This window comes from Solanum stenotomum, chromosome 11 (assembly GCF_019186545.1).
Source record: "Solanum stenotomum isolate F172 chromosome 11, ASM1918654v1, whole genome shotgun sequence".
Taxonomy (NCBI): Eukaryota; Viridiplantae; Streptophyta; class Magnoliopsida; order Solanales; family Solanaceae; genus Solanum; species Solanum stenotomum.
The window spans coordinates 45,100,438-45,113,116 of record NC_064292.1 but is presented as its reverse complement, the minus strand read 5'-3'; the positions used below and the strand labels follow the sequence as shown (position 1 = coordinate 45,113,116).

The window sequence follows — 12,679 nt, the reverse complement described above, 5'->3', positions numbered from 1 at the left end:
GGGGGGGGGGGGGGGGGGGGGTAAGGGTGAGCGAAAAAAGAAATGATCTACCGTCTATATAATGAACAAGTACGGATAAGTATATTCACACTTTGTTAAGTAACAACAAAAAACTAGGCTGTCAAAAATTAACCCGGAAGTCCGTAATTTTCTTCTTTATTTTTTGGTCTGAACTCAGCTATCTGCCATAACTGGAATCATGATGCCACAAATAAACAGAATAGGAACAAATGGACACTTCAATAAACAGACCAACAGGGTAGAAATTAACATTCTGCAACCCAACCCCCCTCCCCAAAAAAATAACATGCTCCATGAACCATTTATGCATTCGAAGAAGAGGAAGAAGATAAGGACATGAAAATGCTCGGACAACTTAGGCATTTACCAAGTAGATGGCTGAAATCGATCTGCCAGCAAACCATCTCTTGTGCATGGCTTGTTGAGCACGAGATGCAGCCTCAACACTATCAAACCGCAAGTACACGTAACCAGAGGTGTTCCTGCCAAAAGATACATCTAGGATCAATAGCTGACGAAAATGACATTAATTGACCAGTAAGTAGCCAGCCAGTATAGCTGACTACTGGATCATGGTATTTAAGAATAAGAGTTGTCTAACAGGAATGGAGAACTAGCCACTTAAAAATCCACAGGTCAGTCAACAATCAAATTTGAAGCCACGTGTCATAGTTCAGTTTGATTGTCAAGCTAAAAATCTCTTTGGTCTTTCACCTTTTTAAGAACAAAAGCGAGCCTTATTACTGTCTAGTAGATAAAGAAAGACCGGCAGCTAAAAAGAGGAAAAGTATTATCCTATCCAGAAGTACTCAAACAAATTAAAGGATCTGCCAGGAAAAGAAATGAAGCATTTTACTATTTTAGAAGTCAAAACAGCACAAAACTCGACATCATATAAATTAACCACATACTTGTCCACGTGGATATGCTTGACCCTGCCATACTTCGAACATTCCTCCTTCACATCATCTTTAATATCCAAATCAAATTCTGGCTCCGTCTGCAGCACATAATTGGAAGATCAATATATTGTGAAATAACAGAGAATCAGATATGCACCTCCTCTATCCATGATGGTTCAGAAATGTGCTGTTAAATATGAAACTCCACAGGGACACAAACCTCAGTTGCAGGATCAAACATGTTTTTTAATAACAAACACTCGCTGGGAATTCCAATGGGTTCGGGAGCCATGGAAGCAATGAGTTGTGTTGGGAGCATATTCGGAAAAGCTGTTGCCCCACCCATTGGCATGCTCATTGCTGACTGAGCTGCTCCATTAAGTGCAGGAACTCCTAGTGTACCCGCAACACTGCAGAGGAAAAATTTGAGCATTAGATTTTGCCTGTAAAAACATGCTACAAATACACTCCCACTGCAAAAAAAAAATTGGGGGGGGTCAGCATAAAAGAGGGAGAAAGCTGGCAAACCCTGAAGCAACACCACTGCGGTCCAATTTTGCCATAAGCATGGCCCTTGACTGAGCATTCAATGCCTGGAATACAGAAAAATGATTCAGATAAGTGTGCACTTTATGATAGAGATAGCAATTACTAGAAGCCTACGGTTCTCATTTGACAGTTTTTTCCCAATCTCTGCACAAGTTTAATATCAAAGAGAACGAATTCATCAGATTTCTAATGTAACAGGCATCCATATGCAGGGGTACCAAGAGAAAAAAGAAGATCAAATATACATTTTCGTTAACTTACAGGAAAAGGAAGACTTCCCACTAATTTTCATATTATGAATGAAATTAGGCTATAGCTTACTGAGTAGCTTCAGAATGGACAGTCTTTTTGAAAAAAAATACAAAGTTCCATCCCCTATACTTCATACTTCCTAGAATGGATTAACTCAGATCCACTGCTATTGAGCTGCTTTGAGGATGGCTTGCCAAGTATAACAACAATGATATACTCATTGAAATCACACAAGTGGGGTCTGGTTTAGCCAAAAGTGAGAATTATGCACCAACTAGCTGAAAAAGGGCATTTGATGTGTGTGCACTTAAATAACTATTCTTTTACATGGCGTATTAGAAAGAACAAAGCATGATCCCCTATCGTAAACTCATTCAGTTTTTGCACAAGTTCCACACAAATTTCTGTTGCAAAAAATATATCATGGTAACGTTGAAGAAATTACATAGCACTCGCCTGTTGCACTTTTATATGAGTATTAAACTAGACAGAGTATAAGCTATTAATTGAACTTCTGCAATTACATTAATTGAAGGTAATGAAAGGAATATTAAAATGATGATTGAAAAGTTAGTTTGGTAATGCAAACATCACATCGATGTTTATGCAAAGATATGACACTTGGGCCCAACTCATGTCTCATCTCTAAAAGCTAGCTTATTTGTGGTGGTGGTGGGAGGGGTGGGGGTTGGGGGGGTGGGGGGGTAAGTCCAAGTCCATTTAACAAACCACCCGGCCATTCCACATAGGATGAGGAACTCTAACCCCTCACCCCAGCAGGAACATGGACCGGTAGCCCAAATAGGGATGGACCTAGCTTTGATACCATGTAAAGATATGCACCTGGGCCTAGCTCAACCCCATAGTTAGGGATTGAACTCTCGAGAAATTGTGGATATTGTATAATATATTATTACTTAACAAACCACCCGTCCATTCCACATAGGATGAGGGACTCTAACCCTTCACGCCTAGGCCCAACAGGAGCATGGACCGGTAGCCCAAATAGGGATGGACCTAGATTTGATACCATGTAAAGATATGCACTAGGCCTAGCTCAACCCCATAGTTAGGGATTGAACTCTCAAGAAATGGTGGATATTGTATAAAATAGTATTATTTATGGGGCCGTGCTAAAGTCTCACATTTTTTAACATCCCAAAATGGGAAAAAAGAAGTGCTGTAAATTTCCTAGAACATGTAAAAACAAGAACTAAAACTCGAGTAGAAATCTGCCTTACAGTGGCTTCATCACAAAATTAGAATTTCCCTAGGAGGAAGAGATATCACTCATTGACAACAACATAAACCAGATGGATGAAGTCAAAGCAGAACCTTCCTAGCCTTGATAATGGCTCCATGTTACATTCTTACTCGGTTTTATGCTTGGTGTTCATGGTTTTGTTTCTCTGTTTTCATCTGTGAACCAAACCCAGACCAAAACAAAGAACCACTTCCTTGTTTCGGTTTTGTTGGTTTTTCCCACATGAAAATACAAATTCATTTCATTATCTACTAGAGCTAAGGCATAATTTCTCATATGTCTATGTTTAGCGAGAATCAAACAACTTGATTAAACCTATTATCTATTAAAAGCATATATCTGCGACAAATTTCACTATGAGACGTGACAACTATTCACTTCCATAGAACAAACAAGTGAAACAACCATGATCCACAATTGTTTTCAAACTTATCTAGCCTCAATGGTTAAAACAATAAATAAATCACTTTGAAATAACTTCAGTATAGAAGATTAGAGTACTCAAGACGACATTGTTTATTTTCAAAAAAAAAAACATCTAAAACAACTTTTTATGGTTAAAGATATAATAAACATATTTTTTTATGATCATAAAATTTATATATTAATGAATTATTTAGTTGGTTTGGTTCATTTTTTCTTGAATACCGAACAAACCCCATAAATGAAAAAGGGAAAAATAGGAAGAAAGAAACAGAGACAAACAATAAAAATTAATGCAGCACACTGGTACTTTCTTAAAATTGTTTTTCTCAGGTCATATCTAACACCAAAACATGGATGGACCTTTTACCACCTCCATCATACTAATAATCTATGAAGTATTAAACCTACTTAAAAGGAAAAGATGGCTTGCAAGGTCCTTCTATAATGATTTAAGAGCAAACTCACCAGGCCACCCCCTTCATCATCATCAAAGTCTGCAGTTTTAGCTCCAGCATCTTGTACTCCAACATGTTCAGTAACGGATGAAACCTGCATTGAACCAAAAGGCCAGTCAAGGATCAGTAAATACTGTCATACAACAGTATTCAGAGAGGCAAGGTCTACAGAGACTATACATCAACGAGTTTGGTCTATCTACATACCTTGATGGTCCGACCCGCAATCTCAAGCTTACCATTCAAACTTTGAGCCGCCTTAGCATGTTCAAGTTGAGCAAACTAAGATGAACCACAAAGGCATTACTAAAAGGAATAAAATAATGATAGAGAAAACACAGGATAGAAATATTGCAGTTCACTAAATACTGACTTGGACAAACCCAAATCCTTTGCAATGTCCTGTTTCAGGATCTGTAGGTAATTGAACAAGCTCCACTGGCCCAAAAGCTTCAAAAATCTGACCACACCAGATATAACAGAATACAATTAGAATTAGAAGACTTTGCTTAGTCAGATTATTGTGGCAAGAACATTGGAAAAGTCAATAATACATGCTGGAAAAAAAAATTAGTGTTGTAGAAGAAATAAAGTTTAGGCAAACACATGTATGGGTGTCTGTATCATGTACTTAATTTACAAGAAAGACAAAATCCCAAAGAAAAATCTTAGGGATTTTTTCTTTCCTATAAATGAGGATTTGATACATACACAAACAGGCGTTTTCGTGAACTTTATTTCCTCTAAAACATAGATTTGTTCTGCAACATGTTATATTATACAAGTCAAGGTAGATTGGCATTGCAGAATATTGCGTCTTTAAGCCGCCACCATTATATATAGTGCATATGACAAGTGAATATTCTAGTGCCTATACACAGATAAAGAGAAGTCAGTCTTGTTACCTGTCTAAGCTGCAATTCTGTCATGTTAAAGTGAAGATTTCCAACATAAAGTTTTCTTTCTGAGGCAGCATTTGGCCCCGCCAACCCTGATCCACCACCAGATGCGGTTGACTGAACAAGGTTCTTTTCAGCTTCAGAAGGTTTGACCATTACTGGTTGGCCAAAAAGCAAGCGACCAGATAAAGCAATAGCCATTGGCACGGACATAGCATCATAAAACTCAATGTACCTGCATAGATACCAATAATTTATTAACGTAACTGAAACTCAATGAACCTGCATAAATCCCTTGTTTTTTTTGGTGCACCCATGAGATTCCTAGTTGTATAGATACTTGGGTGGCTTTTGTAGAAAATCATGCATTATGCAAGTTTCCTACTTTTAGGCATACACCTTGAATACGGGGTTAGATTTTCCCCGTGGTTAATAATAATTTTACTTCATCCAAAAATCATGGAAGTAACTAGGCCCTAGAACAGCAATAAGTAATCAATATCAACAACCAGATTAAACCCGTGTTGGAATTCCCAAAAGAAAAAGGTAAGGAGAGCCACAAGAAACTTCTCAGAATTCCACCAAGGTAAATACACAGACCTGGGTCCCACTGACATATCAGTAGTACTTAGGTAAATGCACTTGAAATCATACAGTTAGCATCTGATTCATAGCCCTATAACTTTAAATGCTCTCAGGACCAATTACTGCTGTGTGTTTTACTATGTTTGCAATTGTTATATTATCTACAGACCATATCTCATAACTATAAACTTCAAATGATGCAATCTTGGGATTCCAGTCAACTAAAATTGACAGTACTTGACAATCCAAATAAACCTCTTCATTTCGTAAGTACAATACAAATAACCTTTACTCCACCAATCATAATGATTTTCAAGGAAGTCAAAAATGCATGTTTACAACGACAACTACACAATCCCCGACTTTGGTCAGCATAGAACCCTCACTTTACATTTGCTCTGTTTGAACACATTTTATTTAAAACCAACAATCTTTCTCCCCCTATCCGGACTTGGGACTGGAAATATATCTTAGCTGTCAGACATCATAGAACAACCAAACAAAAGGAAGTTTCATAAAAAGCAAAAACAGCTATGAGAAACACAGTTTTTCTAAAGGCATAGAGTAAAAGAGACACACAGAAGTCGGAGGAACAAATCAAGAATACAGTTTAATTGCAACGCGGCAATTTTATTAACCATCATTAGTAGACAAACAACAATTCAGTTTGAATTAGGAAACGTGATATGCCCCAATGCTACAGTCAATCAAATATGATTAGCGTCTCCCTCAAAAAAGAAAGCTGCGCTACCTTAATCCTTGGGACTTTTAGGAGTACTTCACAAAGCAAGATGCACATTACTTTACTTGAGAAAGAAATGAAGGAAAAATTACATGCAAAATTGGAAGGTAGAGAGTTTGACAGACATACCCAACTCCTTTAGATCGCCTTGAATTCCGGTCCATGATTAACCGCACATCCCTCACCTAGAAATGTATAAAATGAATGTCAAAATATAGAAATCTTCAGGATAAACTGTATTTAGAGGGCCTTTTGGTACACTCATACTATATACACCACAAGACCTGCAATAGGTCATGCATAAAATCATCAGTTAAACCTGATCAGACTATATTGCTCATCCAATCAAGTATAGAATCTTGAGACATGAGAATGTAATTAAGCTACCTGATACCGAAGGCAGAGAAGCAGTTACTGCAACAGCAAGGAGATGCATACAGCATGCACTAATAGTTTACGGAAGAAGGGTCAAGCGAAGAACACAAATCATTTTTTGGGTCCTAAACATGAAGTATCATATCAATTCTAGAGGAACACAAGAAAATGAAATTCTAGGACAAGCATAACCAGCACACATTGATCATCAAGCCATAAATTTGCCAGCAGCATAGTTCATTTACCATGCAGCAATACGGAGGACCAAGTGAACTAACCTTTCCTGCTTGTGAGAAGAACTCATACACATCCCTTTCAGTCGCCTTCAAGGGCATCTATAAAAGTTCGAACCAAATACATCAGAGAATGAACCTTTTGACCAGATAAACCACCTAGCTAGAAATGACTATGTATGTCGATGAACAAGGCAGAAAAAAAGACATTGAAACTATCTACCTGGTAAGCAAAAACAGTTCTCTGGTCCCTTTCTGGATCAGCTTCTGGTTCTATTTTTTCTTTCTTCTCCTTGAATCTCCTGTATAAATGACTCAGACCATAATGAGAATCTGTATGGCATAGATCATAGCAAGGAATTATTTTAAACATGACTTCATTAACCAGCTAGAGCTCATGCAGACCCTTCACTTTCCTATGTCACAAACTATAGAACATATTGAAGCAAATCAACCTCTAAATCACATTAATCTCAAGGCTAGTGAAGAACGAAAAAGTATGAGGCTCTGGTTGTAAAATTTAAGTTGCACATAGTAGGGAGTGGATTTTCATTTCAAGTACTTTATGTAGCACCTGCTACATTGAAGGTAATCAACTACTATAAACATCAAAGCTCAACCAAACTTGCATAAATACATGGACATGCTACAAATTACATTATGACATGATGAATCATCATCCTCTAAAGCCTCCCTTGCTGTGCTAAATTTCACCTCTTTTCAATTAGATGGAGTAGCTACTGCAGCAGGATAGATCATCAAGGCAAGCCCTTTTGAGACAAATGTGGAAGAAGTCAACAAGATTCTAAAGTTTTGGATAGGCCGATAGGCTACTTGAAAATGTAAACTTCATTTATCTACTTGTTTAGCCGAATATAGCACGATCTCCTCATAAATGCTCAAGGACCCAAATGAGTTTCGTCTTTTATATCTAAACAGGAAGCAAATAGAATTCCAACCACCAGTAAAACACAACATTCCCAGAGAAAAAGAAAACAAGTACAAATAGAGCAAATTCTAGAAGATAATTTGAACTTTTGAAGCATCTCCAAGTATAAACTTCAAGTTAAGAATATGAATGCAGTATGTGTTGTGACATTATTCGCTGCCCAGCACCAAAATTTTGAGACTTTTCCCTGCTTTCACAAAAAAGAATCACATATAGGGTTAATGTATTTTCGTCTTCGAACAGAAGAAAAGGTTGAAAAACTGATACAGCCTCACACCATATGCGTTGCCAACCTAGAAATTCAATACATCATTTGTCAACATCTCAAATCAGATTTAAGAAAAAAGTAACCTTAAATCCATCAATGCAGAAACATTAGAAGGATTCAAGAGTGAGCGAAAATCTCAAAGACCAAAGGAAACTTAACAGACCTTATCATACTCAATATATGTGGGAATAAGCCACTTCTTCAATCAAGCCTTGAAGGGTTTCCGCATTGTTAGCCCATTAAGATGTGGAAACAATCCATCTACGATTTCAACCCAAGTCAGAATATTACATTCTTTGTGGATAAACTGACACTCTTTTACGCACTTAGACCACTTTAAATTGCCTTCTCCGTTTGAACCTACTAGAACTCAAAACACTCAGCAGAGTGTGTTCAAGCACATACTTAATCTCAGCCATTACCTAATTTTCTGTTTTTTGGGTTACAAAAACAGTCGACAGCCCAGTAAAAAAATTGATATAATTTGAGAAATAAAGATGATGAGATGCAAATATTGATCATTTCTTTTAGTTTTCGCAATGCCTTTCACCACATTAGCAGCTACATGATTGCAATTGCCAACCAACTACATAATTGCAGTTGCCAACCATATTGATGTACATTGGAAACTATTCATCAATCACTACAGCCTGAATTAATAATTATCATCAAAACACTAATCATTTTGAAATAAACTCAAAATTGTTAAGAGGCAACAAACAGCAGCACTTGATATGACAAGAGACTAATAATGTAGCATAAGATACAAGCAAAGCAAATAGTATAACCTGCTGTCCCGTGATTCAAAGTCACGCTCGCTGTCTCTCAACATCTCTTTCTCTCGCTCAATCCTCGAGCGACTACGGCTCCTCCTTGACCTCTCCCTCTCTCTATCTTTCTCCTTCTCTCGCTCCTTATCTCTATCTCTATCCCGATCTCTACTCTTCCTATCTCTATCACGTTCCTTCTCCTTCTCCCTGTCTCTATCCCTCTCTTTCTCTTTCTCCTTTTCCCTCTTCTCTCTGTCACGGTCTTTTGAGCTTCTCTCTTTGTCTCTCTCAGATTCCCGTTCCCTACTCCGATGCCTCGATGACCTTTCCCTATCTCTCTCCTTATCCTTCTCTCTGATGCTTTCGCCGTCGCCGCGAGACTTTTTGCTGCTCCGGCGCTCTCTATTGTCGTCGTCGGCGTATTCCTCACTTCCATCTCTCTCCCTTCGACGATAGCCTTTCTCGCTCTTCTCCTTCTCGGCGCTGCTGTTATTGTCTTTGTCTTTGCTCTTCGTAGAAGTGCCGTTAATCTCTTCCACAGTCTTCTCCAGATAATCGTACTCGTCGAAGTCCATTTGCGATGATGCTCTCTGCCGGTTGGCCGATGGCTCGGTGTTCCGCCGGTGAAGTACAGGTTAGCTTTGACGGAACCCTAGGCCGTAGCGAACTCTGAGATTAGGGTTTTTGCAACTGGTTCGAAGCTGAGAGGCTATCAGGTCAGTTTTTCAGTAGTACTTTGTATATGAGGACATTTTCAAGTTTTAATATACTAGTAATTTTTAACTCAAATGGTCCCTCATATCTTAAGATTGCTCTATTTTTGTCCTCCTTCTATAATACATTGCCAAGAACGTCCTTCATATATATAAAAAAAAATATGAGGATATTTTCAAGTTTTAATATACTAGTAATTTTTAACTCAAATGGTCCCTCAAATCTTAAGATTGCTCTATTTATGTCCTCCTTGTATAATACATTGCCAAGAAAGTCCTTCATATATATAAAAAATAAAAAAGGGAAAAGGATCAAATATGCCCCTAAACTATTCGAAAATGTCTAGATATACCCTATTTGAAGTTTGGATCACTTGTGCTCTCGCCGTCCAACTTTTCGCATAGATATGCCCTTATAGACGTTAGTTGGTTTGCTGGAAATATCCAGCTCACTTTCATTTTCTTTAAATGACAAATGGAATTGCCACGTCCTTTTTAAATTACCACATGAAATTTACATTAAAAATAACTACATTAATACACCTCTTTTAAATAACCTATCCGACTCGGATATCAACCCGTTCATATATCATATCCGACCCAAAAACCATCCCTTTTAACCCATTATCAAAGCCCTAATTTGTTGCAAACTTCTCCATTTCCATTAGTAAATTATATAAGTTTTGTTTTCCTGAAGGTACTGATTTATTCTCATATATTCAATTTTGTTACATTTTCGTGTTATGTTAGGGTTATCTAAATAAAGTCGACCTAGTGAGGCATCTGTTGTATTTGATTTGTGTCTACCAAAATCACATAAAATCTATTGTTTAATGTTAAATGATGTACTTTTTATGCCTTTGTAAGCTTTGTTTTGTTTGTCTTTTGATGGTCTCAAATGATGTTTGTCTTTTAGGGTTTAGTTTATTATATTTTTGTAGCTTTTAATGTGTTCAATTTGATGTGGTCCCTCTAATTTTACTGTTTCTTTCATGTATTTTTTAAGGATGATTGATGAAGTTGAAATTGTGTTCAACTACTAGGTCCCTAAAATTCACTAGTGGGTTCCTTTCATCCACTAGGTCCCTAGAATTCAGTCAGATTCTTGATTCGTTATATCTTGCTTAGATATTGGTTATGATTCAGCTTTTATAGTATTCGTAATCAATTTATCATGTTTTTGTGAAATCATTGCTTAGTTTCTTGCATGAAACTCAGAACCCTAGTTGTGTAGATTCTCTTAATTCATGAATTACACTTGTTAGGTCAGTTAAACAGATAAATAGGCTCTAGTATCCGAATGTTACATTGTCAATTCCTAAATGTTGCATTCTCAGATTTTCATGTTAAAACATTGAGCTATCCAATATTTCAGTTATGTTGTGTCATACATATTTCTAGTTGGGAGTAGACTTAGCATCAAGTTGGACTAGGGTTCAGCGTACTCTCATAGTCTCAGAACTACGTGCCCCCGTAGGTTTATAAGTCCCCTCTGTGGGCATCAGATTTAGTGATCATGTCAGTCATGCCTTTATACCCCTGGCAAGGTATATTGGGTCCTTTTGATGGGGCCTATACATCGGACTACACGTTTAGCTCACGTGGTTTTATGTCGGTTAATAGTAGCTCCCTCAGTTAGACTATCAGTGCATTTGACCAGGTTTTCAACGTGTTATTCTCATGATTAGTACTTGGTCATTGCATTCAGCTTGGCTTTTCAATTATGTTTCAGTATTTACATTCTTGCTTAGTTATGTTTTGTTCAGCTTATATATATTGTTCAGCTTAGTATATATATCTTGCATGCTAGTACATTCCAAGTACTGACGCATACTCTATGCTACATCATTTCATGATATAGGTTCATGTATTCAACATCCATATCACACTTAGATCGACTCTCGGTCCGCATTTCAGCAGCTTCAGTGGTGAGTCCTCATACTTCGAGGACAATAAACATGCTTTTCACTTTAGTTTTTTTATTCGATTTTCAATTTTGTTAGAGTTAGTTGGGGGGCATGTCCCAGCAACTCAACTCAGTTAGAGGTTTTCCAAACATAGTAATAGAATCAGCTTGAATTGTTAAGTTCATCTTTTGGTTGTTATTAAACTCTTAGTATGATTTATACATTCAAACTAGTTGGGTATTCCCCACTTTCAGTTATCCATTGTTTTAACTTCCGCATAGTACATATTTTATTCAGTTATTCTCAGTATGCTTGATATATGCCAGACACAGGGTTAGCTTGGGGTCACTCGTGATACGTCAAGAGGGTAGCTCAGGGAGTGACATTTTGTTTGTCTTTTAGTGGTCTCAAATGATGTTTGTCTTTTAGGGTTTAGTTTATTATATTTTTGTAGATTAATTTTAATGTGTTCGGTTTGATGTGGTCCCTCTGATTTTACTGTTTCTTTCATGGATTTTGAAGGATGATTGATGAAGTTGAAATTGTGTTCAACTATGAGGGTAGTTGGGTCATTTCACCTCAGTTGGTTTACACTAAGAAATTGGTGCACTCTTGGCTTAATTTTGACCATGAATTATTGAGTCATAAAGATATATGTGATGAGTTTACTTCCAAGCTAGGGCTTTCTCGGGTTAAACAATTGTTAGTGGGCCCTCTGATAAGTATTATATAGTAGAACTAGGGTCATCCTTAGCCTATTATATGAGAAATTTAAAGTCGGTAACTTCTTTGTTGTGGAGGAGGGTAAGCTCACAGTCTTTGCTCAAAATATCACACAATATTCTGAATCATGTTTTGTAGATGTTGAGTTTCACCCCCCGAAGCTACCCTAGGACGCGGACACGGGACTTAGGATCACGAGTGACCCCAAGCTAACCCTGCTGGCATATCATAAGCATACTAAATATAAACTGAAGTAATGAAATATTATGTGGAAGCTAATCATAAGATAATCTGAAATAATGGGAAATACCCATACTAAATTTGAATGTATAAATACTAAGAGTTTAACAACAACTGAAAAGTCAAACTCAAAGGCTAAAGTTGAATCTAACTATGTTTGAAATAAGCCTCTAACTAACTAAAAGTGTTGGGACATGCCCCAGCTAAATCTAGCAAAAACTGAAACTAAAGACTAAAAATAAAAAAGAAACATGTGTGTCGTCCTCGGAGAATGAGGACTCACCACTGATGCTGCTGAACTGAAGATCGAGAACCGATCTATGCGTGATTTGAAAGTTGAGGACCTGAACCTACATCACGAGAAAATGTAGTGCAGAGTATGCGTCAGTACTTGAAGGTACTGAGC

At 37.3% G+C, this 12,679-nt stretch overlaps 1 protein-coding gene across 3 annotated transcripts in view; it reads right to left on the bottom strand.

Annotated features, from left to right (window-relative positions):
* Nucleotides 1-9,429, bottom strand: part of LOC125845314 (uncharacterized) — a 10,154-nt gene extending 725 nt beyond the window's left edge. Inside the window, exons 1-13 of one of the 3 annotated variants that reach the window (XM_049524797.1) lie at nt 8,709-8,953; nt 8,084-8,181; nt 6,927-7,945; nt 6,749-6,805; nt 6,225-6,280; nt 4,775-5,003; nt 4,243-4,329; nt 4,077-4,151; nt 3,880-3,963; nt 1,452-1,516; nt 1,144-1,333; nt 933-1,021; nt 389-503 (exon numbers count right to left, since the gene is read on the bottom strand). In XM_049524797.1, coding sequence (XP_049380754.1) covers nt 389-503; nt 933-1,021; nt 1,144-1,333; nt 1,452-1,516; nt 3,880-3,963; nt 4,077-4,151; nt 4,243-4,329; nt 4,775-5,003; nt 6,225-6,280; nt 6,749-6,805; nt 6,927-7,076 — 1,197 coding nt within the window. In that variant the 5' untranslated portion in view covers nt 7,077-7,945; nt 8,084-8,181; nt 8,709-8,953. Of the gene's footprint in view, nt 1-388; nt 504-932; nt 1,022-1,143; nt 1,334-1,451; nt 1,517-3,879; nt 3,964-4,076; nt 4,152-4,242; nt 4,330-4,774; nt 5,004-6,224; nt 6,281-6,748; nt 6,806-6,926; nt 7,946-8,083; nt 8,182-8,708 lie in introns of all 3 variants that reach the window. The other 2 variants (XM_049524798.1, XM_049524796.1) reach the window with 2 other exon arrangements.
* Nucleotides 9,430-12,679: the final 3,250 nt, after the last annotated feature.